Raw genomic sequence first — 24,391 nt, 5'->3', positions numbered from 1 at the left:
AGAGATTGCTTTGGTTTGGGTTTGGGAACCAAAATTCAAGGACAATCGGAAGACGGAGAGTTTATTAAGGATGAGGAGAGAAGTACTGTCTACAATTTTGATTCTAATCATTCGTTCTTTTATCATCTTTCAAATTTTCTTTTCTTGCCAAAAACTCTCCCTTCTATGGAGGTTGGTCATTAAAAAATGGACTCAATGCGATTGAAAAAGGGAAAAAAATGATCAAAATAGAAATTATTCCATAGTAATTCGAGGAGAGTTCCATTTGTAAATAAAGTTACATGATACAGTTCCTATTATTTTACTCAAGAGTTGTTCAATGAATCTTCACCGCCAGCAGTAACAACAAAACATGCACCCACCTATACCAAAAGGGCAAATCCAGAGATAAGCATCTGAGAATCAATAAAACAATGTAAGAAATAAGCAGTGATCATGAAACTACAAGAGCTACATATTACTGCAAATAACAGAACCTTAAATCGAACACTGTGTAGGAGGTTTTCTCTTCGTATGGCTCGAGAAAGAATGTCATCTACGATAATAACATGATTCATACCAACTGAATTCACTACCTGTAAACAAAAATAATTAAACTAGTTAGTATATTAATTCTCAGTCTTGATAGGCAAAAGAATATAAAAGTGAATATAAGAAATATAGTTAATAACATAATCTCTTTACTTTTTACCTACCTCATAAAGTAATACAAATGAACAACTAAACACAGAAATTAAATGAAAAAACTTGGATAACTAAGTAAATTTGATTGTAGATTAACAATGTCTTGATGCCTGGAACTATCCTCTTAAATGATGACCAAATCTAATATAAGTTTAATTCATACTAGCATATTATTCAAGTATATACAATGCTTGTTCTTGCCGGCAATATAAACACAATATAGTACTCATGAAAGCTAGGTATGGTGCAGCTCACCAGTTGTATTTTTTTGTGTAGCATCTCTTGTAAGCAAAGTGGCCTAATTTTGCCACATCATCGTGTCGGTTACCCTAATTGATTAAGTGAGAATTATCTCATTTATGACTGTCCTATCAAAGAATCAAAATGTTAATATTTATGAAGTCCAATACTATGAATAAGGTAGCTATTGTGTAGGCTCAGGTGATTGAGTATTTGATCCTGATTATGTACCCAATTGTGCTATCCTCCTCTACTCCATTGACAACAATCCTAGCTATCAGTAAAGATATCAATTATCTGTCGTGATGAGAATGACACTGATAATCATACTTATGAAATTATTTTTTTTTTTTGGTGAAAATCATACTTATGAAAGTTGTCGCAATTATGATTGGTTATAGTGTGGGTATGTATATTATCATATCTGCATGAATATAATTGCATGTTTGTTTTTTCTTTTTATATATAAATATATATTATTTGGAGGTTTTTTTTTTTTTTTTTTTTCTTCTAAATTCCTACATTTTTCTTTTGGTACCAAATATTTATTTGTTTATTGTAATTAGACTACTATAAAATGGTAAATCCTAAATCACAAAAAAATAATTTTAACTTTTTTATTCTTCTTATATTCAAATTTATATAATTATATATCTTTTGAATTTTCTTTAAATTTTTCTAAACTTTACGAATTTTTTTGTACATATCAATTCTGCTTTTAGCTCAAAATGATAAATTTTAACAGAATGTAATCTTATTTTAAGATTTTATTCTTCTCATATTAAATATTATATTATTCGGGTTTTTTTTCTGAAAATCTCTATTTCTTTTTAAATTGTTTGTATATTTAATTATACTTTGAGTTTAAAATGATTAATTTTAGCAGATAATATATTATTTTAAGTTTTTTTTTTCACAGTCACATGTTAAAAAAACGTATGGATTTTTAGATTTTCTTTTTCAGTTTTTATTAAATTTTTAGCCGATTTATGGTCCGATTCCGATTCAAGCATAAAAATGACTGTAACCCGCTGGATTGGACCGATTCTGGTTTTTCAAATCTTTTGCTGGAGGACGTCATATGGCCGAACTCCATTTTCGGGGTTAACTGCAACAGAAAGTGTTCAGTTTGGGCAGAAAAACTAAACGATCGATGTGGAGTTGGAGTTCAGACCGCAAATGGAGGGGAGAACTGGTTTCGGTTTGGGTTTGGAAACCAAAATTCAAGGAACACTGAAGATAGAGAGTTTATTAAGGATGAGGAGAGAGGAAAAGGCTCATTGGGTAAGCGATCAGAGTATGAAGTAGGGAGAGAAGACAGAGATTGCTTAGCAGATTAGAATTTCTCTTCATTCATCGGCTGCAGGTAAATTCTAAGTGAAGTTATGAATAGCATTCTATTCTTTGTTTATTGTGATCATTATTTTCTTTACAATTACTTTGATAGAGGCAACAAAAGGAAGGATAAGGAATCAGGATTGATCATCGATGGAGACAGATATTGTAGTTGGGGGTTCCCATCCCTTCAAAATTGAAAAGGAGCATGAGACGTCATCTCATACAGGTTGTTTCACTTTCAAGTCATCTTCAATTGCATTCATTATCTGGTTCAAATTAAACAATCACTCCATCTCCTCTTCTCTTGGTGTGCAAATCACTTCATTTAATTTTGCTTTGGCGTCTAACAAAGATATCCACACACACACAAAAGAAAATGATAACCTCACAATTTGTGAGCGATGACACAGTTCAATTTCAATCACAGTCAGGAAAAACTTTTTTCTTTTTTAATAAAAACCCAATTTTTAGTCCTGATTGATCATCTGGATGTTAGTGTCCTCTTCATGGATGGTTTTGATGGTTAGACCGATTGTCAGCTGTTATCATCGCCTTGATAGTATTTACGTATGTAATTGTAAATTGATAAACCTTTTTGTGACCTTAATATGATTTTGTTCTGTTTTCCTCTCCATTTAATTGTTCAGATATTCAGAATAGCAGAAGAAAATATGTAGAGGTAGGGGAGACGTCTGTTTGGTTGGCTAAGAGAAGCAGATGGAAAAGTTGGTAAAATGTAACTTTCTTGTATGGGTGTGGGTTAGTCTAGATAGATAACAGAGGAGATATCATTCCCTTATCATTACATCTCCGTGACAGATTGCAAACACCAAAAAAAATTTGATGAAATTAGGGAATATGGGACTAAATTAGCTGTTCCATGAGCCCTTTTAACAGTGGGAACCATATGAAAGTAGATGAGAGATAAGTTTTCTGACCTTTTTGTATATGTAGATTTTCATGTCATTATCACCTCATGTTTAAAATTTTACATTCTACTCTGTATCAAAATACCAGGTTATGTTTATAGCAGATTTCAAATATACACTAAATCTTCTTCACCATGTTATGGCCTTGTTATATATATTAAAGATTTTTGTGTATCTCGTATCAACCTAACTCTCCTAGAAAACTAGGTTGATCAAGTTGGGTTATGATTGAACTGTGAGAGATAAGATTGGGTCAATGATGCTTGGCCTCAAATTCATAGACTTTGTGAGCAAGTTGGGCAATTTCAGCTGGTTGACACGCGCAGCCCAATTGCAGCATTATTTAGGTGGTACTTATTGAACTTTGAATCGAGATAAATACGGTAGTCTGAGAAAATCAGATTTAAATGATTCTTGTGGTGAAAATTTGATGTAACGTCCACAAGGAATAAGAGAAGGGGTAGAGGATGGAGAATAAATTAGGGATCAAGGATAGAGAAAGATATCCCATGAATTTCGAGTCTTTGTCGGAACATAAATTTTTTTGCTGTAGTTATACTTTCCTTTCCATGTAGGTGACCATTTATTTATTATCATCAAACATTATTGTCTAATGGTTTTAATCAATACTATGAATTTTAAGTATTTTCTTGTAGATTACTAACCAGAAAACTGCCAACCCCATTTACTTGGGATAAGGCTGAGTTGTTGTTGTAACCAGAAAACTAAAATTCCTTATGGATAAGACTGTGAAAGACATGAATTAGCTGCAAAATAACTAAATCATGTATCAAGTGGTTATCATTTACTACATACACACAGATGGTTAAAGGACAATTAATCTAACTGATTGGAAAAAAGTGTAGAAATTTGTGTATGTTGATAGATTTACATTTTTACAGCTAATAATAATAATACACCAAAATACCCTTGAAAATTATTAGCTAGAAGGTAAAAGAAATATTAGTGGTAAGTTATACAATCAACTTTTCCCCTTGGAATATTGCTAGATTACAGAGCCTATTTCATTGAAAAATGTTAATCATGAGGAGGCAGTTAAATAGGTCTCACATAGCATAAAACCTAGATGGTCTGTACATCAAATGTCGCACTGAACTAGGGATATGGCAGACGATTTCAACATACTGAACAGTTTAACTTTACAGAACTAAAGACGGAAGAAAAGCGCAGGATCCCCAAGATATTGGCTCCAAAGATTAATTTAGATGAGATGAAGAAGACTTCTCCATTGGTTGTCGTGACACCTACAGGGCGAGGGAGACTGCAGAGACAATCAAGTGTAAAGTTAAACTGCCTGTGTTCGCCTACCACACACGTCGGATCCTTTAGGTGCCGACATCACAGAACTTCCAGTCTTAGTCACTCTGGTGGCTCTGTTGGCTCCAACCTTTCCGAGTTAGCTGCAAAATCGGGTGGTTCAATCGGCAACTCACTACATGCTCAGTAGGGCCAAACTACTGTTGGAAAGGGTTTTAACCTTCCTTCCCTTTTAGTTCCATGATTGTCAAGGATGATGGATTTGATTATTGTACGCATTGTAATTGTACTTATATGTGTCAAGGGTTTGAGAAGTTTTATCTTGGTTTTATTTTTTCAGTTTCGAATTTCATTGTATATGTATTCATGTTGAACCGGGAGGGGTAATGATTGCCATAATACTCAAGTAAGCTTTATTCCAACTACCTGTTGGTCAGCTACATGAATATTATTCCACCATTTAACTCCATTTTGGAATATATGATGATTATTAATTCCCATAATCACCATCAAAATTGTTTGAGAAGCAATTATAAGAGGGTTTTTTATGACTAGTTGAGCAAAACCACCTTAGACACTGGTCATGTCTCATTAGTCTGAGTCACCAAGTTGAGTTACACTTCCATACCCCTTTAACCATTGCAATAATCCAATCCAATGGAGTTAACCTGGCCAATTCAGTGAGTCTTGCAACATTATCCTCCACATGACCTATAAAGGCTTTAACACAAAGGGAGTACCAAGCACATGAGTCTGTGAAGATTGAAGAAGTTAACAAAGAATAGTTATGAACTAAGTGTTGTACCTTCCCAACCTGGGAATGAGGCCTCCTTTGATACCTTGATTAGGATCATTCGCTCCCTAAAGTCATGATTGATAGATCAATTGATCATTAATTTTTTTTAAGCGGGCGGTATAGGGCATGCCCAGCATGATTTGATGTTTTGGCTGACTATATTCTGTAGTTGGAGTTGTGTGGTTTTCCAGCCAAGGAATGTCTCCACATGTATCTATACTGTACCTTGATTATCCAGTGCATCAATATCTTTCCATGATTTTCTTCTTCCCACCTTGTGCTTACAGTATCCCTAGCTAGATCTCAAGATTCCCAAATGATGCACCTTATGTAAGAGGCTGGTAATCATCCGATCGGTATCTTCTTGTTCATCTCTTCATTGTTCTCTAGAGAGTACTGAAGGTCAATGTATCAAATCAATAACAAAGGGGGTATATTCTGCAATTTGGATTGAACCATGAATGGACAAGAGCTTGTGGACATCTCATAAGCCTCTCTCTATCTGTACTCATATAAGAGAAGGCTAGAAGCACACACACACACAGACAGGGAGTCTTGTCTGGGAGTGGTTTCTCAAACAACCTACAGTACTGTTAGTGACCAAGAAGGCCCAAGAGTGATTCGGATCCAGATGCTATGAAGGTCAAAATGCATATTAGTTCCATGAGGACAAAGAGGGAAACGATGGGGCCAAGAGGTTGCATCATGATAATATGGGGCACAGTAGAAGGGTCAGCAGAGGGAAGGCATTTGATCGACAAGAAGATCGAGAGAAGCCATGAGGGGCCCCCTCAAGGGATAAGAATATACCCTGAGGCTAGTGGGGAGAAGAATGATGGCCATGAACACACAGAATCTTTCAAGTCTCCCCTCTATTTCCTTATATTTTCTCAAAGTTTCAGAGAAAACCCACTTTCATGCTTTTTTTCAATTTTAATCATAGAGTCACCAAATGGAATTGCAAAGGGAAGAGCACAGGAGACAAAGAGAGAAGGCCTTAATTTTCCTTTCCATCTATTCAACCAGAGCCTATGATAGTGACTGCATTATTCATGATGATGCATTACTATGTTGACTAAATCAATAAAACCAACCCAACCCCTTGACCTTTTCCTTCCCTTCTCTGAAGCTCACTATTTCCAAGGGTTATACTGGTATAGTAGAACACAAACCAATTCACCTCTTTCTCTATAGATTGATTGATTTTCATGTTATATACTAGCGTGTTTAAGTGTGTTCTGATCTGGGTTTTTGAATTCCTCCTGAGTTCGGAGCAGAAAGTATTATATGAAGTCAAGAGGAGTCTTTGAAGGACGGAGTTGCAGGTTTTTTTATTCTATCAAAACTGTGGTACTTCTTTTATCCCTCTCCCTGCTTGCTTTTTATTTTTTCACAACATTAAATTGAATAACCCAACAAGCGGTTTTGGAATTCACTGTTGTTGGCAATTTTGCTTTGCCTGATTGATTGACAGGAACCCGCTTGAATTGTGTGTTCTTTAACTGTTTGATATTTACGTTCACTCCAAACACACAAACAAAAGTTCCTTAATTTTCTCTTTGTCTTCATGGAGGAGCAGGAGGGATTCTGATACCCTGTTCAAATAAGAGTAAGAAGAAGAAGAAGAAAGAAGATTGAATCAAGAATCGGTAATAAAGATCTAAATGCAATAAAAACAATAGAGGAAGTAATGTCATTTATCTTTTTCGATTGTGTTGTGTTGTGTTGTGATATTATGTAAGCAAATCAAATGTAGCGTTTAATTTAATAGACAATCCAAACCTTCTTGATGAAAGGATTTGGACTTTCGAGCGAAAACACCAACTTTAATAAAGTGATCGTTGGGAGTTGAATTTTTCCCACCCACCTGGGTACATAAAGGTCATCATGTATTATGAAACAAATAATTTTGTTTAGGGAGAGGGACAGAGCGTTTATCTGAGCAAGACGGGTAGATCATGGTTTTAAAAAGAGTATCGAATCGGGTCGATACGGCCAAGATCGATATTGATTCTGATACTTATGCTTTCTCTCCGTTTTAATTTTTTGGTACTTTATATTTTCTCTGTATTGGAAAAAGTCTCTCAAACGGTGACTCTTTGTTTTTTTATAAGGAAAAAAGATGTTATATTAAGATAAGGAAGTATATACAATTTTATTTGTTAGAGCATTACGAGCCAAGTTTATCATTATCGTTATATAAAAAGGATCTCCATGATCTATATACTTAATGTTACTATATGAGTCAGAAATATATAACAGATCTTTAAAATACTGCAAGGGCCAGGCTGGTGTAGGTGTTCTCTACTCTACTCTCTCCTCATTAAATGTGTGGATTCCTTTCTCTTTACTCATTAAATATATTTTTCATGAAGTCACTATTGGTTGGGGGTATTGTGTACATCCCTCTCTTTATTTTGTATAGGAGCCAATGAAATCCTTTGCATTTGATGTATTCCCATGCGTTAAAGAAGAGGAAGAGACCTAAATTAGGAGCAAAAGATGAGAGGGCATGTAGGGCCATCTGTCTGGATGGGATTTTGATATCTGAACGATCATTTTGTGTACTCTTGTGATCATTTTGTGTACTCTTGTGTCTGAGCACAAGAACCACATTACCAAACAACTTTCTTTTTTATATTTCCTATCACTTTAAGATATTGGGAAAAAGTTTAATTGAGTAAGCAACTTAGCATGTCTCCTCACAGTGTTTTTTTTTTTTCTAATACATCTTTCCTTTTCAGTATTAGAGAGACTAGAGAAAAGTCTCTCTGAATAGCAACGTACCTTGTGCTTCCTCACATGGTTTTTTTATGGGAAAATGTTCTCTGTGGGGCGAAGGGGGGGAGGGGAGGTCACACTCAGACATAGTGGGAGGGCACCGCCCCTTATGAAAGGTAAAAATTCTGCCCCCGAGATGCCAATGTTTATATTCTCATTGGCTACATGAGTGTGTGATCCCTACGCTCTCCCTTTTTTGTATACATCTTCCCTTTTTGGTATTGGGAAAAATTTTGCCTGAGCAAGTGGCGTAGCGTAGGCCTTCTCATTTTTTTAATACCTTTTCCTTTTTTCAATATTGGAAAAAAGTCTATCTGAGTAAGCGGCATAGTCTATGCCTCTTCACATAGTTTTTCGATAATGTGAAAAAGTCTCATTGAGTAAGCGAGGTCGCCTGCACCTCCTCACATAGTTTTTTTTTTTTATTAGGGGCGCTGTTCTCTGTGCCGCAGCGCAATCTGCGCCCAGACACATGGGGGTGGACGCAATGACTACCCTACCCCTTGCATAGGCTGCCCATGTGCCTGGGGTTGGCTGCACTACGGCACAGAGAACATTCTCCCTTTTTATTATTATTAAATTTTTTAATTTTTTTTATTCATCCAAAAAAAAAATTTCTTAAAAGAATAAAAAATTTCTGTGATGAAGTGAAAGGTTACCTGCTTGCTTAAGAACCCTATCATTCATTATGGACATCTTTAATGACTAGAGATTTTAGGAGGTAGTTCTCAATATCTTTGTCTTCCCCTTGTTTCACAGAGCATTTCTTTATCATTTCAATACAATTTAGATGCTTCTAATACAGGGGACCAAAACTGTTTCTGAATTGCTCTATCTACATTAACCGTTTATATCTGTCATCATTAAAATAGATTTTAGCCTTTCTAGACTGTCTGTCTCCATGAATTCTGAATCCCATTTCAGTTAGATCGGTCAAAAACGGTCGGAAATTGATCAAAATTGGCTGGAATTGATTCCAAGCAATTCGATTCAGAATCCAATCGGATCCTCAATCATGATCCCTTTGGCATATCACCCAACTTATATGATATATACATATGGGAGAGGAATCTCTGAGCAAGCGGCATAGGGGAACACAATAATGAGGTGTGACAAAGTGGTTACATATATAAGAGGACAACAATATCATTTCATGTGAGGAGAAAAAAGATATATACAAAGGGTTAGCATAATCTCCCTAGTGGCTGAGGGAATTTTTTTCATGTGGGAGAGATTTCTTTGAGCAAGCGGCATAGGGTGAGCATACCAATGAAGTATGATAAAACGGTATTGTATATAAGAGGGCAACAATGTCATTTCATTTAACGAGAAAGGAGATAAGTACAAAATGTTAAGGTACCCTATACATATATAAGGGTGTTAATTGGTCGGTTCGATCTAGTTTCAGTCAGTTATTGGATCAACCCAAAGCCAAACCATTAAGAAAGTTCTTGGTTTCGATCTAGTTTAATAAAGTTTCTAATCTCATTTGTTTTTATCGGGTTGGTCCCGTGTTTGGTTTTCGATTGATGCATTTTAGTCGGTTCAATTCGGTTTCTACAGGTTCCAAAGACCCCAACCCGAAACTAAACCAATAAAGGTTCAGTTTGATCCAGGCTGACTGGGTTGGTTTTGATCTATCCCACCGGTTCGAGCTAAACTTTGACACCCTTGCATATATACTCTTGATGTGCACATGCTAGATATTAGGGTTATACAGGAAGCCCTTCCTGTGTGGAGTACAGGAAACCAAAGCCCTATTTCATAAAAGAACTTTTGTAATATATATTGAGCATCATCTTTTGGTCCTCAAGAATCTGATTGCTTCTTTCTTTATTGGGTTTAGTCATATCAAAATATAAAATATTTTTAACGAAAAGTGTACCTTTTTTCAATTCTTAATGCAAGATTGCCACATGGTGTTTCATTGTGGGAAGTTCCAATGACACATCCTGAGTTAGATTTGCTTGGTAATATACAGAGAATTCATCAGAGGAACTATATATTACTAAGAACTCTTCACAGACATCTCACATTTTTCTCTTCCACCATCCCATCTCATCTTCCATTTTCCCCTTCTCTTTCTCTTCTGTTTGGTTTCAGAATTCTGGTTTCCCATCTTGTGATTGATACCTAAAACTACTTTCTGAGTAGGGTCAGGTCCTGGAAAGAGGAGAGCTTGTGGGTTTCTTATTTATTTGAGGTATGTAACTTCCATCCAATTCTCATATATTTTTATCAATGGAATGAGTACTGCAATTCTCAATTCTTAACCAATCTAAGTAAAACAATGAAACCCAAAAGTAAAACAGTGAAACCCATTTTTTCTCTTCCTTTCTTTTCCCTTTGTAGTCTCTTTGTTCCTCTTCTCCTTCCTCTTTCTATTTGTTGTCCTTTAGGAAATATTGTTAATCTTGGCAATCCTTTAAAGAGAGTTTCTCTTCCCTCTCATGTACCACTCTAAAAACTGTTTAGTTATTTTTTATATTGTTCTTTGAAGAATTTGGGCAGATTCTTTTTTTTTTTTTTTTGGGGGGGGGGGGGGGGGTTGGTTTGCTTCCTCTAGTTTGTAGTTGATGCATATGTGAACTAGATATGGATTATCTCATGAAAAACATTTGACAGTTTCTTTATAATTCCACAGAAAGATTGGTTCCCCTATCTATATTTGATGGAGTGATTCGAATAATCACACATTGATTTTGTGAAAGGTAAATCAAAATGAAGTTTTGATATCTACTTTGATCAAATAAAAGTTCAAATTACTCGTTATGTGACTATAAACTTTGTGCAGTTGTCTGCAATAGCTAATATGTTCAGATACCAGCCTACTTCATTGTTAAATTCCTTGTGTTGGGTCACTAAACCATTTCCCAGGCCTGAAAAAAGAAGAACAAGAAGAGATAAAAGTATTTCTTTTGGTAAGTAAAGGAAAGAAAGAAAGTCTGAACCAAAAAAAAATTTAAGGTAAGGAAGGAGGACAGTATGAATAAGACCAAGACCATTTCTATGTTTGAAAATAGAAAGTGTTTAAAAAGGAAAAGTCTATGGCCTTCCCTTAAGAATATCTCAAACATAGAGGAATTTCGTGATTTACATGTTGGCACACTAGCACAAGTATTTTGTGTGATTTTTCTTTGTCTGTGTGTGTAACTTCATTATTTTCTTTTTCCACCATTTATTTTACCTTGCAGGTTTTTCTAATTTTTTACTTTATTCGCAGTGAGGAATAAAAATTGACAACCTTCAGAGGAGATTTTTGAAGGTCAAGGAAGCATGATTTACTTTTGAGATGAAAATAACATATGAGGGTATGTCATAACATTTATTAGGGCAAAAAACAAGCAGAAAAATGAAGTTTATGAAGATTGGGAACAGGTCAGATACCTTCTACACAGATGAGGGTAAAAGGTATCAGGGATCTAAACCAAATTAGACATATTATTAAACTTCATATAGTCCTTGTATTGGTAACTGTGGTGCTAAGGGATTTTGTTTCAATTGTCCAGGTCTGTATCTTCAGATGTACCCAGCGATCTCCTCATACAAATCAACAATACAACATATCTTCTTCACAAGGTAATTTCAACTTAATACCATATCTCCTAGAAGTAGATTTGGTACAACTACTGTGTTGAATTTGAATAACTTTAAGAGGCTCGAAAGCATTGTTTCGCTCATTCAATCAATCTATCATAATCATTTTTGCTGTATACAAATTGTCACTCATCGTGTCCTTTATGTGACTTATGTATGAGGGTTCACACTTATTATATCTCCTGGAAAAAAAAATTGATCTAATTTTCTGATCCTAACTATTTGATCTCTGTCATTATTATGGATTTATCAATCCAGGAGCAACAGCAAATGACCATCAAAAGTTCATACTTCTATACCATCAAATTGCTTCTGTCCTGTGATTGTTTGTTTACACCCAAAAAAGAAGGGCAGGGGAGGGGGAGGGTGGACTGCTTTGATTTAAACATTTCAAGAACCAAAGAACTACTGTAATTCATATAATTTCATAGATATTCTTTTCATATATAACCACTAATATCAATCTTAATTCCGCTATCCTTAACTGTAGTTTCCACTTCTTCCAAAGTGTGGGCTCTTACAACGACTTTGTTGTAATGCTGGCAATCCTAGCAAAGTTCCACTAGAGCTTCATGATGTTCCTGGAGAAGAAGAGGCTTTTGAGCTTTGTGCTAAATTCTGCTACGGAATTACAATTAACCTGAGTGCTCACAACTTTGTGCTTGCATTCAGTGCTGCAAAATTCCTAGGGATGACTGAGTCAGTTGAGAAAGGAAATTTTGTCTTGAAACTTGAAATCTTCTTCAAGTCGTGCATCCTTGAAGGTTGGAAGGATTCTATTGTCACTCTACAGACCACTGAAAAGCTTTTAGAGTGCGCTCAAAATCTTGGACTCATTAGACAGTGCATAGACTCAATTTCTGAGAAAATTCTTACTCACCCATCAAAGGTTAGTAAGAAACTGATTTGTTCGTAAATAGAAGGCAAAGATTGCACAATCTTTCTCCTTCAGGACTGATTTATCTTTTCTTAGCTAATAATGTTTCTTTGTAGGTTACATGGTCCTACACTTACACTAGACCAGGATACAAGGGAAAGCACAACCACTCCGTCCCTAAGGACTGGTGGACAGAGGACATATCCAACCTCGACATAGACCTTTTTCGTACCATAATTGCTGCCATCAGATCAACAAAGATAATCTCACCACGGCTTATTGGTGAAGCTTTGCATGTCTATGCATGTCGATGGCTACCAGAGACATCACAGAGCAGTCCACCAGAGACTTCAGCATCTCAAACTGAATCAGCAGTGGAGAAGAATAGGCAGGTATTAGAGACTATTGTGAGCATGATTCCAGCTGAACGAGGTTCAGTATCAGTTGGGTTCTTGTTGAGGCTCCTTGGCAAGGGAAAGATTCTCGGGGTGTCTTCTTCAACGAAGGCTGAGCTTATAAGAAGATCTAGTCAGCAGTTAAGGGAGGCAATGGTTAAGGACCTGCTCTTACCTTCACAATCTTCTGATCGGCATCTCTATGATACCGACTTGGTATTGGCAGTATTAGAAAGTTTTTTGGCTCGATGGCAAAGACAAACTTCTCGAGAAGATGGTGAGTCTGTAAAGGAGATAAGGAAGGTGGCACAGCTTATCGATTCTTACCTTCAGGTCATCTCAAGAAGGGATGTCAATGTGCCAGCATGGAAGATGGTAACTCTTGCAGAATCCTTACCGGAAATTGCCCGGCCAGAGCACGATGAGTTGTACAGGGCAATTAACATTTATCTCAAGGTAAACTAACTTCTTTGGACCATATATATTTTAGAAAACCTTTTAGTTCATCATTTCTACTCTATACCCTTGATGTGGTTTGAATCCTGTCATTCACTCAAAATGTCCAACCCCCTAGTTGGGTATAAATATTTGAGCTAAACTCCGATTCTGATGATTAGCTAAAGTCTGCAAGGTTAGAGAAACAATAATTATTTTTGGCAACAGTAAGGAGGAATTTTTTGGATTGAAAGGATTGTCAAATTACTAGGCAATGCTCTGTTCATAGTGTACCGGTTATAAGTTGACATTTTTACCATGAAATATCTGGTCTAACAGGGCTTACTATGAACGAGCACACAATGGTCAACCCCATTTTTGGGTTTGCAAGTTGATACCCTAGCCTCAAGCCTCTGCCCTCTGCCTGGCTCATTTTTTAGAATATGTTGCTGCTGATTTAGTTAATCTTGTTCAGGTTAGGATTGGCTTATTTATATCATATATTCTATATTCAACAGGTTTTTAGAATCCATGTCTGGAGGGCTCTTCATTGAGAAATGATTTAGAAAGAACTACATAGCTGATGTTAAGGTTTTCAACTACCTGATTACAAACACCCCCCCCCCCCCCACCCACAAATAAAAAAGGAAAAAGGGCATCCACCTGTTTGTATTTGAACAAATCTCCCTTAAATTCATATCTGGCTTTCGAGTCACTACCCTAAGTCATTTAACTTAATCATGGGCTATAGACAATGGGGCATATTGGCTTGGAAATTTGGTGTTTAAATTTTTCCCGTACTGCAACTGGACTTTGGTGGTGAGCTGAGCCTGTGCCCGGAAAAAACCCTCTATGAGGTGACCTGAGCACAACCCAAGAACCACAAACCCAAGTGAAATACATTGAGAGCACTAGATTTTACTAAGACCATAAACCATTGTTTTAATAGACATTTTTTGCTGGTTCGATTGGGAATGGTTTGTATGCAAGAAAAATACTTGTTTTTGTTACCTTGTGATATCACTACCTTCAAGTTTGAATTGCCAATGTCTTACCACATGAATTGCCTTCATGGGTGCCAGGATCACCCGGATCTAAGCAAGGCAGAGAAAAAGCGTCTCTGCCGGATTCTAGACTGCCGGAAACTGTCTCCGGAAGTATGTGCTCATGCAATAAGGAATGAACGACTGCCGCTGAGAACTGTTGTGCAAGTCCTGTTCTACGAACAAGAAAGAGGAGGCAGACCAACTCCTCATTTACCACTGGGAGCTAAGAAATTCCGTGGAGAAGAGCATCCACAATCAATTGCTCAAGGTGACAATCATGGAAAGTCAAAATCAGGGCTGCAGGATCAATTTGGTGGGGTTGAGAGTATAGGGAAGGCCACAAGTTCAAGCATTGTGGAAAGAGTTCATCAAAGAACAATGAAATCGGATGCAAGGCAGCAGTGGGATTCAGAAAGGAAGGTAGAGAATGGGAAACTAAAGAATGCCACAAGTCCAAGCATTGTGGAAAGAGTTCATCAAAGAACAGTGAAATCAGATGGAAGGCAGCAATTAGATTCAGAAAGGAAGGTAGAAATGGGGAAACTAAGGGAGACCAGAGAGGAAGGGATATCGAGAAGCCTGTCGGAGCCTAAGAATACCAGAGGAAGAAGTAAATCAGCCAACCATAAAAGAGGTGGAGACATAGGTGTATAGACTAGAGAGCTTTTTATATGTTTCTGCTTTTCCATTTCTCTTAAAACATTTTTCAATGTATAGTAAATAATGTTCTTATTCATTCTGAACTGGAATCCAATTTGTGTAGCTTGGATCAAGAGGGTTGCATAGTTGAATTGTAAAAGGTATGATGTAGACAATCTCCATTAAAGCACAGATCGTATGGTTCAATGTCTGCTTTATATATAAACTGTTCTTAGCCAAGACAAAGAGTGACTGAAGATCAAATACAGAAACAAGCTCAGACCTAGCTCAAAAAGAGAAACTGCCTCTGTACATTATAACATCTGTGGCAAAAAGGCTCGATCATCATCATCATCATCATAGGGCAAAACACACGTACAAGAAAGGCGTAAAAATACGCGGCGGCGACCACACAGACGAACAGAAACAGCTGCCACTGGGACTGTACAACACTGCTATGTAACACAGACCCAAGATGAACTCGGGTAGCTTCTCAATTCTCATGGCACATTCACCATGTGCAGGAAGCTTGTTCTTCGGGTAGCAATGGTGTTCTACAGAGCGGACAGGTGATGTTCAAGTAATCAAGCCACCTCTCCAAACAACTCTTATGGAACAAGTGGCCACAAGACAACTGGTTTACCTCCGATTCCGTTTCAAACCGATTCAGACAGACCGGACACTCTTGTTCAGTCTGATTGCAACTGCAGGCAGAGCCAAACCGGGTTGCCGGAGTCCGGTATTGGAATTCCTCTATTAAGGTATTTGATGGGGTTAGATGAAATTCAAATGGCTCTGATGCGGTTTCGACGGAATCATTTAATGTCGATGCTGATAATCGAATACCAACTATGTGAAGGATGGAACGGACTATGCCTTTGACGATTGAGATGGAGAGAGCAGTGTTTACCAGGAGAATACAGAGAACTCCTTCTGATGGAGCAGGGAGGCTTGAGAGACCCATTATAGAGAGATGGGGTTTCGTAATATTGAGATCAACCCAGAGGATGTAGTGACCTGGTCAGAAAGGTAAAAATGAATTGGGTAGAGATATCTCAAATGAGAACTTGAACTGAAACAAGAGTATATTTTGGAAGAGATGAGGAATTTCAGCGATGAAGAGGAGGAATGCAATGACAACGATGGATGGGGAAATCAAAGACTGCTGTGTCTTTCCGTCCAAAGGTTTTTTCTTGTTCTTCGATTTTCAGAGGAGCTGGAGATGCAGAAATTTTGTCCTTCTACTTAACTGCAAGAAAGTAGAAGCAAACAATGAAAGAATATTCAGAATCGATGATCACGAAAGTCATGGGATAGGGATATGATCAATTAATTAAGCTTCAAACCAAGAGCAAACTACAGAAAGCATTTATCTTTCAAATAGGCTATGCCAAGTTTCAATAATTAGAAAGTATCTATGAAACCATCGATCAATTACTGAATCAAACAACAGATCAAATTCCTTGAAGCCGAATAAAATTAAAAAATCTGATAATAAGAAATTGTAGATAAAAAATACGATCTTTTTCTTAGAATAATGGTTCCTTTCTTCCGGGTGGAATACCCAATTACCCAAAAAAGGAACAAAGGTAATAAATGCCTACCTTTTATTCGGAGAAAGTTCTCATGAACAGTGACCAAAACACATCCTAAACAGTACGAGAAAATGAGGTTTTTAAACCATAAGCAGGAAAAAAAAGTAAGAGGAGAGACTGTCTAAGATGTAGCATTTCTTGGCGGAGAAATCCAAAACGCAAAAAATAAGTATGGAAGAAACTCAGGAAGATTAGACACTAGGAAAAAAAAATCAACAATCTAAATTAGATAAAAATCAGATTGAGATTAAAAATCTCTTTTAAAAGTATTGTCTGTTACTCTGGTACAACAAAATTCATGAGGAGAGTAAGAGGGAAAAGAAATCGAAACCTTCTAACCCAAACAACATGAAACAACATGAAACATGCACGGAACCCAACAAGAAAAGACTCGATAACATTCGCAAAGATGGTCTCAAATAACAGAGATTTAAGTAATCTAATCCATAAGATAAGAGAACAGTAAAACTATTAAATACACAGACAGAGCGTAGAAACAGAGAGAGAGAGACTTACATCTTTGGGCGAGCTGTGATTGTCTGTGAGACAAATAAGAAGAAGAGGAAGAAGAAATCCCAGATAGATGAGTAGGAGATTGGTTATATTTTCTTGGTTGTAAAGTGAAAATTTTGTTGCTGAGGAAGATGATGTTCAGGCCGATATTGAAGACGAAGGAAACAAGAAAAAGGGCAGAGGAAGAAGAAGAAGAAGATTCATCGGATCACCAGATGGGGTGGAGTGGATGGACAGTCAATGGAAGTTCTCCTTTCTCTTTATATACAAGACTGGGGATGTAGCTAGGGCCTATCGACTAGGGTGGAGTAGAGTTAAGTTTAACTACGGTTAAGTTCTCACTCTCTTTAGTCTTGACTATGTGTTTTTTTGTAATTTTCACTTATTTATGTAATTATTTTTTAAGGGAGGATTCTCTGAGTAAATAGCGTAGAGTAAAAAAAAGGGTTATTTCATGTGAGAACAAGAGACATAAAAGCAAAAAGAAAAAAAAAGAATAGAAATGTGTGCTCTACTTGGCCGTTCAGAGAATTTTTTTTTAAAATTTTTTTTGATAGGGGTAGGGTTCTCTCAACCAGCGTCATAGAGAAACACACCAATGAGTTGTGACAGAATGGCTTCATACATAAGGGGAGCAAATATTTCATGTGAGGAGGAGAGAAATAGAGAGAGGGTGTTCATTCGATGTAGAATTTCCTTGCAAAAGTATTTTCTTATATATAAAAATTTTCCTTTTTAATGTCATTTTGTAAATAAAAAATAAACAGCAATTTTTTTTTTTGTTACATATGAAGAAACAATTCCCACCATTTTAGATTAAAACAAATAAAGCCTTTGAAATAGAAAAAAAAAAAAAATAGTTTTACTTGAAGTTATTAGCTTTAAATATTAACAATACTATCAAAATAAATTTTACCACGTCAAAGAATGCTTTGGTTTTTCCAAGAACAGTTGATACTATGAGTAGAGAACCATATAATTCCCCAATTATATATGTCTATGCATACTTATAGTATTCCTACGGATCATTATCCTCTCAGGTTTCTTGCCTGGTACTGTTGTTCGGTTCCTCTCATAGGGGGTCAAAAATGACGACCTAACCCCCTACCCAAACACATTGTCCGGATGTGGTTAAGTCATCATTTCCGCCCCCCTATGAGCGAAACAGGACAACCATACTGCACAGAGAACCTAAGAGGAAAAAAATTCGTACTCCTACCACTCACTATAGGGCACTTTTCCATAATCCTGACATTTCAAACATCTAGTATGTTACTTGACGATCTTTTTTGGGTTGAAACTTAATATTTGAGAAGGGACCTAGTAGTCTACTTGTCCATAAAATTTCATCCCCATCCAACATATCATGCATTACATTTTTCTTTTGACAAGATAAACTTAAATAGAAGACATGATTGGGATTAGCCTAGCATCAAATTTCAGATTCTAATTCAATTAAGGGCTCATGTTCTCTGTGCCGCAGTGCAGGCTGCGCCCAGACACATGGGCCTGCCACTTAGGGGGGCAGGGTGGTCATTGCGTCCACCCCCATGTGTCTGGGCACAACCTGCGCCCCCCCCCCCAACACAGAGAACATTCTCCCTTCAATTAAACATGAGGGTTTCCCACAACGCCAGTATGGGGAGAAATCTATCCACTACACCAATAATTGTCCTCGAAAAAAAAATATCATCTACATGGGGCCTATACATTCATAATAGAAGACAGAAAAAGAAAAACATCTGAAAGGAAATTAGAATCGGGCATCCTGGGGGAGTTTTTCCCCGAAAAATATCCATAGTTAGTAAATACTAGATGGGTAGCTTTAGAGAAGACCAAACCATCATGATTCTAATTTCTTCTATAAGAAAGTAAGGCAGGAAAAGAGAAAGTGAATGTTTTAGTTTCATTTGCTTATTTTGGGTTTGTTTCTTATTAGGTGTGACTAGTAACTTATATCAGAAAATATCCATGGTTGTTGGTAAAGACTAGTTGAGTACACTGCTGTCACCAAACCATGATCACTATGGACCATGGTCATCAAGTACATGAAAATACTTCTGTCTAGGTCCAATGCTCTCTTGAATTTGGATGACATATGTCCTTAACCATCTCTCTCTCTACCCCCATAATTATCTACCCTTCTCTCTCTTTTTTTTTTTGGGTAGGAAGAAGGTTATTCATTCATATGCGTCCAACGCCAAACGAAGGAGAACAAAATACATAACACTGATAGATAACATGATAAACGCGAGGAATGAATATATGATATCTAAAATCAAGGAGTGGAAATTGATCCGATCTCACATTCCATCGACTGGGTCATTCAGACTAGGGGTTGGTTCACAACTACTACCCTAGAAGACAGGCTGTAAACACAGCTTAGTTTAAGTGCATACACATACGTGCCAATAAATTTCTATCTACCTTTCTCTCTCACACACACAATTATATATCTAAATTTTTATCTACCTTTCTCTATAGCAATCTCACTACTCTGTCTCATCTGTCAACCTACCTGTCTGCATAGGATTTAAGATTCTAACCAAGAATGCATAAAAACAACCTAATAAACTCTTTGGATTCACATTTGATGTAAGCTTCTCTAAGGCTGTTTTGCTTTTATATAGAGAGAAATTGGTACTTGCATTGGATCACTACCATTTTGATTGCCAAGGTAAAGGACACTCAATAATATCACATTTAAGTGAGCAGATCAGAACAACACACATTCATTTGCCTAATCAAACCCATAATAGCAATGACTTGAGTTATTGAGCAAGATGATAAGTCACCATTTGAGAAAGTGATCCACATTAACTCATATAGGGATTTAAATCACGATATCGGGTATTGTATCGGTCATTGTTGATATTGATATTGGTATGGATCGACTATATCAGGCCGTATCCAGGGCTAAAAAAAAAAAAAGTCCAAATCTAAATCGAAATCAGCCAGAATTGATGGAAAACGATACAAAAAAAATCCTTAAACCCTAGTTTCCGTATAGGATCGGTTCAATCTAGATCGTCTGGAATCGGAATCAGCCTCTGCCAATTCCAATCCAGATGACCAATCCAATCAGATTTTTCAAACCTTGGCCGTATCGGACCAATTCAAGATCAGACCACTTGCTTAGTGAATACTTCTTCTTTTTTTTTAAGTATCAACCATTCCATATAAACTTAATGTCAGTATCGGATTCAATCGATACCGATACATATCGGCCAATATATATAGTATGGAGATTTAAATCCCAGCCCATACCAGTGAAGATAAAAGGGATAAAGTTGAACATATAATTGAGAGTTCTCTTAGACAGAAAGAGGTTCATGCACCTCCCTCTTTAGTAGTCATGGGCTTGCATTGATCATTGATGCTTCTAAAGGTAGTGAAGAAATAGCCGACAACGGTCCTTCACAATATTGTCAATATGTACTGTTTGTGTTGTAAAAATTATTTTTTTGTCTGAAACTAAGGTTGTGTTTGGTATGCATATTCTAGGTCGATTTCACATTTTTTGATGATAAAAATAGTTATTTTTATTTTTTAAGAATGTAAAATTTGCATAAAATTCATACCAAACACAGCCTAAGTTGTCCAAGGTTTTGCAGTACTCGTCTGCCTGTTTAAGCTTGATTAATGTGAAATATTACTAGTGAATAAACTCATCACATTGAATTAAGGGACTAACTTGTCACCTAATTAATCTTGGAGTCGTAATTAATCCGTTAAAGAAGGCATTAGCATAATATTTTGGTATTAAATAAGCTTAAATTAATGTGTAGTGTTTTTTTTTCCTATCTTGTTTTCTTCCATTTTTTCTCTCATCCATGTCAATAGATTTCTCCTAAAAATTTAAGAAAGTGCCAAAAAGAAGGCTTTTCCACAGGCAAAATCCTTGCAAATTTTTTTTTTTTTTTGCTTTAAATTAATTATTTGAAAAAAATATATAGATTGTCAATGTGTATTTTTCTCCCACAGACTGTCTCCTTATTGTATATGTGGGCCTTCCTTCTCTCTCCTCATTAAATATAGGGTTTTGTTGCTCACTAATGGTTTGGCATTTAAGATACCAATATAAGCGGAGATAGATATTTGGTTGATATTGGATACAAAAAATTAATGGGGGTGGGGTAAGATACTAAAAAAGATGTATCAAAATCTTGGGATGCAAAATTATTCGATAAAAGTTTATATGGCCAAAACGTATCAATATCAATTTATTGTTTTCACCGATACTGGTACTAATACAGTGAACTTAATGCAACTTTCTTTTTATTGCCCACTGTCTTATTTCCAAAACTTCGTCAAATCAAGGACCCATAAAAGCCTTAAGTCAACCTTATAAAAGATCAAATCGAATCAAATTAAAATTGATCGAAACTGATCGAACTTTGTCTTAATGGTTTGGCTTAATATCACATTGAAAATGATAATTTGATTTATATCACCTTGAAATCAGATCAAACCCACCAATTGACAACTCTATTCTTGAACATATATGAGTCATGCTTGGAGCAACGGTAAGGTTCAATATGTTTGGGCAAATGTCTGACTTTAAGCCTTGAAAATAATCAATTTTATGTGAACATTGTAAAAATTTAGATAAGACCTCCTAAAAACTTGCACTCTACAGAAGTAACCAACCAACTAATCAAGTAGTTTCTTTAGTTGATCGCTTCAGCTTGGTTTGTAGTAATTTGATGAGTATGACAATTCTATGTCACGTGGCTACTATTGGATTTAGGACATACCACGTGGCACAAATGATAGGCCCGTGGAACCATAATTGATATGGACACGTCGACAAAGATTTGAGGAGGGGGGGGAGGAACCCGGACAACGTCGAATCTTTTTCAGAAGTTTTCAAACTGTTCACGTGACTGGCCGTCTCCCATCGACCACGTGTCAGTTCATGGTTTAGAAGAATCTGAAGGTACACACGTGTCAACAGCACTAATCTTCCACTTGGCTTTCTCATCTCCTGAAATTTGCACTTTCAAGCACTCAGCCATCTGCATTCACGTGTATGTACTGATTTTTGTCAGTTTAATTATACTGCCACGTGCACCAGTGGGACCCACTGACTGTCCACGTGGCTTCATATACCTACATTCACGTGTACACTGCTTCATTATTTATTTAATGAAGAGGACACCCGTCACCCGTTGAACCCTCTTAGTTTCTACATGGCTTATTATTATTATTCCTAACTCCTAACGTCTTTTAGCCTTTTCTCTTTTGATGATAACCATAGCTTTCCTCCTAGGCTATGTTTCGATATCAGGAAAAGCTCACAAAAAAACAAAAAAACAAAAAAAAAGAAGGTGAAATTGAATATGAGGGGAGAGATAGATTCATAATCAATCATTGAATAATCATGATTTTCATTTTTTTATTTTTTCTTTGCTTGACATCCAAACATAACCCTAGGGCAGGGTTTAAAAAATACGGAATTGATGGGTTGGTCCGATCCAATTTGTTCTACAATGAGCTTAAGAGGAATAGAATGTGGATAACTATTTACCCTCTTTTTGATAAACGACAGCATGAGTTGAAGATGCGTACACATAACGATGTCACAAACACTCAAGAGATGATAAAATGATTGAATCTATCTGACTTCTAATCAGGAAAGAAAGGGTTTTTTCAATCGTTCCAAGGACTTTTAATGATAAAAATCACATTACCAAGAAGGAAAAAATATAGAAAAGTTATTGTGTTATTGAAAACAGATTTAATCTGAGTACAATCGATGCCTTCTGAAATACATGCCAAAAGACATATTGTTGTGAAGTTATTCTCCAAGTAAAACCTATATGAATGCCTATTAAAATACGAGTCAATGAGACATTGGTGGCCAGAATCCAACTCCTATAAAAACTACATCTAAAGACAAAGATGAGAGATAAAGATCTGCGATCATCTTGAAAGATAAAAAGACAAAGATGAGAGATAAAATTCGATCATCTTGAAAAATAAAAGACAAAGATGAGCTATAAATTTCGATCATCTTGAAAGATAAAAGATAAAATAAAATAACGATTCTTGAAGAGTGTTGTGTTGTTGATTCGAGGATGCCTTTCCTCTGTGGCTAAAACTCTCTTTTATAAGCATCCTTGGGGTAGTTTCTGCAGTTACTAGGTAGTTTCATAACTACCCATTTCTCAACCACGTTTCGGTCACACACATTTTGTTAATCTCTGACCGTTCGTCCGTTACTCACAATTCGTCGGTTACTGACCATTCATCAATCAGTCACTGTCCGCTGATCAATGACCGTTTATCGATCACTGTCATTGACCGTTTTCCTTTCCGGTCACTGACTGACAAGTTAGTCTTGACTGAAATTGATTTCGGTCTATTTCTTTGCTGACCGAACTAGAGCGAAAATGGGGTGTAAACAATAACTAAGTAGGGTTTGAGGTTTCTTGAAACAAGTAGAAAACCGAATCAGATTAGGCCGATCAAAATTGAAAATCAAACTGAAATAGAGAAAACACAATAAAACACCAAAAAACTAGTGCTTGGAGTGGGGTTTTGGCCATTTTGGCGTGTTTCGAAGGCGAACCAGTCCGCTGAAGAATCACCACAACATTTTCTGAACTTAGATCAGGCTTCACCAATAACATGTCATGTCTCCACACCTAAAGGTATTAATCGATTAATTGGTTTGATTTTGGCTCGGTTCAAAATATGAAGGATAGAAATCAAAATTGAATCATCTATTAAACGGTTTCAATATCCCAAATCGATATGAAATACTAAACGGTTCCGATTAAATGACTTTTACCGGTTTGAGTTAACAGTTTTGGACCCAATTAGGAACGAATCTGTTTTTGAAGTTCAATAAAGAAAGCTGATGTTTGTTGGGCTTGAACCATGGCATCTAAGTCCAAATTGTGACTTAGGAAATAAAAACTGTTTAAAATAATTTACGTGGTGTAAATCTGCTACAAAACACTAGAGAATGTATGTAGAATGTTAGGACTAACTGTTTTTGTTTTTTTTCAGTTGCTTTAGTATGTATAATCGATTCAATAGCACACCGGTAATTGATTTTAATCAGTTCAAAACCAACGGTTTCACTTCTTAAAATCAAAATCAAACTGATTATTAAAGGGTTAATCAATTCCATTTTAAACGGTTTGACATGCAATTTACTTCCTTACATGCTTTAAGTTCACATTTACTTATAGGAAGTAGTTTTCTGTCGAAGGGTGTGACATATGCCAGTACTGTCAT

The 24,391-nt window shown here is 36.3% G+C and overlaps 3 protein-coding genes across 3 annotated transcripts; 2 read left to right on the top strand and 1 right to left on the bottom strand.

Moving 5' to 3' along the window:
- The first annotated feature begins 2,299 nt into the window (after window positions 1-2,299).
- On the top strand, window positions 2,300-4,794 carry LOC122640527. Its single transcript, XM_043833742.1, has 2 exons — window positions 2,300-2,488; window positions 4,358-4,794. Exons 1-2 carry the CDS (start codon window positions 2,413-2,415, stop codon window positions 4,657-4,659), a joined length of 378 nt encoding a protein of 125 aa, XP_043689677.1. The 5' UTR covers window positions 2,300-2,412; the 3' UTR covers window positions 4,660-4,794.
- A 1,657-nt stretch (window positions 4,795-6,451) lies between these two features.
- On the top strand, window positions 6,452-15,152 carry LOC122639801 (BTB/POZ domain-containing protein At5g47800-like). The gene is made up of 6 exons (XM_043832779.1): window positions 6,452-6,615; window positions 11,270-11,457; window positions 11,556-11,625; window positions 12,134-12,532; window positions 12,637-13,371; window positions 14,433-15,152. The coding sequence occupies exons 2-6, from the start codon at window positions 11,399-11,401 to the stop codon at window positions 15,048-15,050; spliced, it is 1,881 nt and encodes a 626-aa protein (XP_043688714.1). The 5' UTR covers window positions 6,452-6,615; window positions 11,270-11,398; the 3' UTR covers window positions 15,051-15,152.
- An 82-nt stretch (window positions 15,153-15,234) lies between these two features.
- On the bottom strand, window positions 15,235-16,060 carry LOC122639803 (probable E3 ubiquitin-protein ligase XERICO). Its single transcript, XM_043832782.1, has one exon. The coding sequence runs from the start codon at window positions 15,997-15,999 to the stop codon at window positions 15,547-15,549; it is 453 nt and encodes a 150-aa protein (XP_043688717.1). The 5' UTR covers window positions 16,000-16,060; the 3' UTR covers window positions 15,235-15,546.
- Between the last annotated feature and the right edge of the window lie 8,331 nt (window positions 16,061-24,391).

Source organism: Telopea speciosissima, chromosome 9 (genome assembly GCF_018873765.1).
Source record: "Telopea speciosissima isolate NSW1024214 ecotype Mountain lineage chromosome 9, Tspe_v1, whole genome shotgun sequence".
Classification (NCBI taxonomy): Eukaryota; Viridiplantae; Streptophyta; class Magnoliopsida; order Proteales; family Proteaceae; genus Telopea; species Telopea speciosissima.
This window is presented reverse-complemented; position numbering and strand designations above follow the sequence as displayed.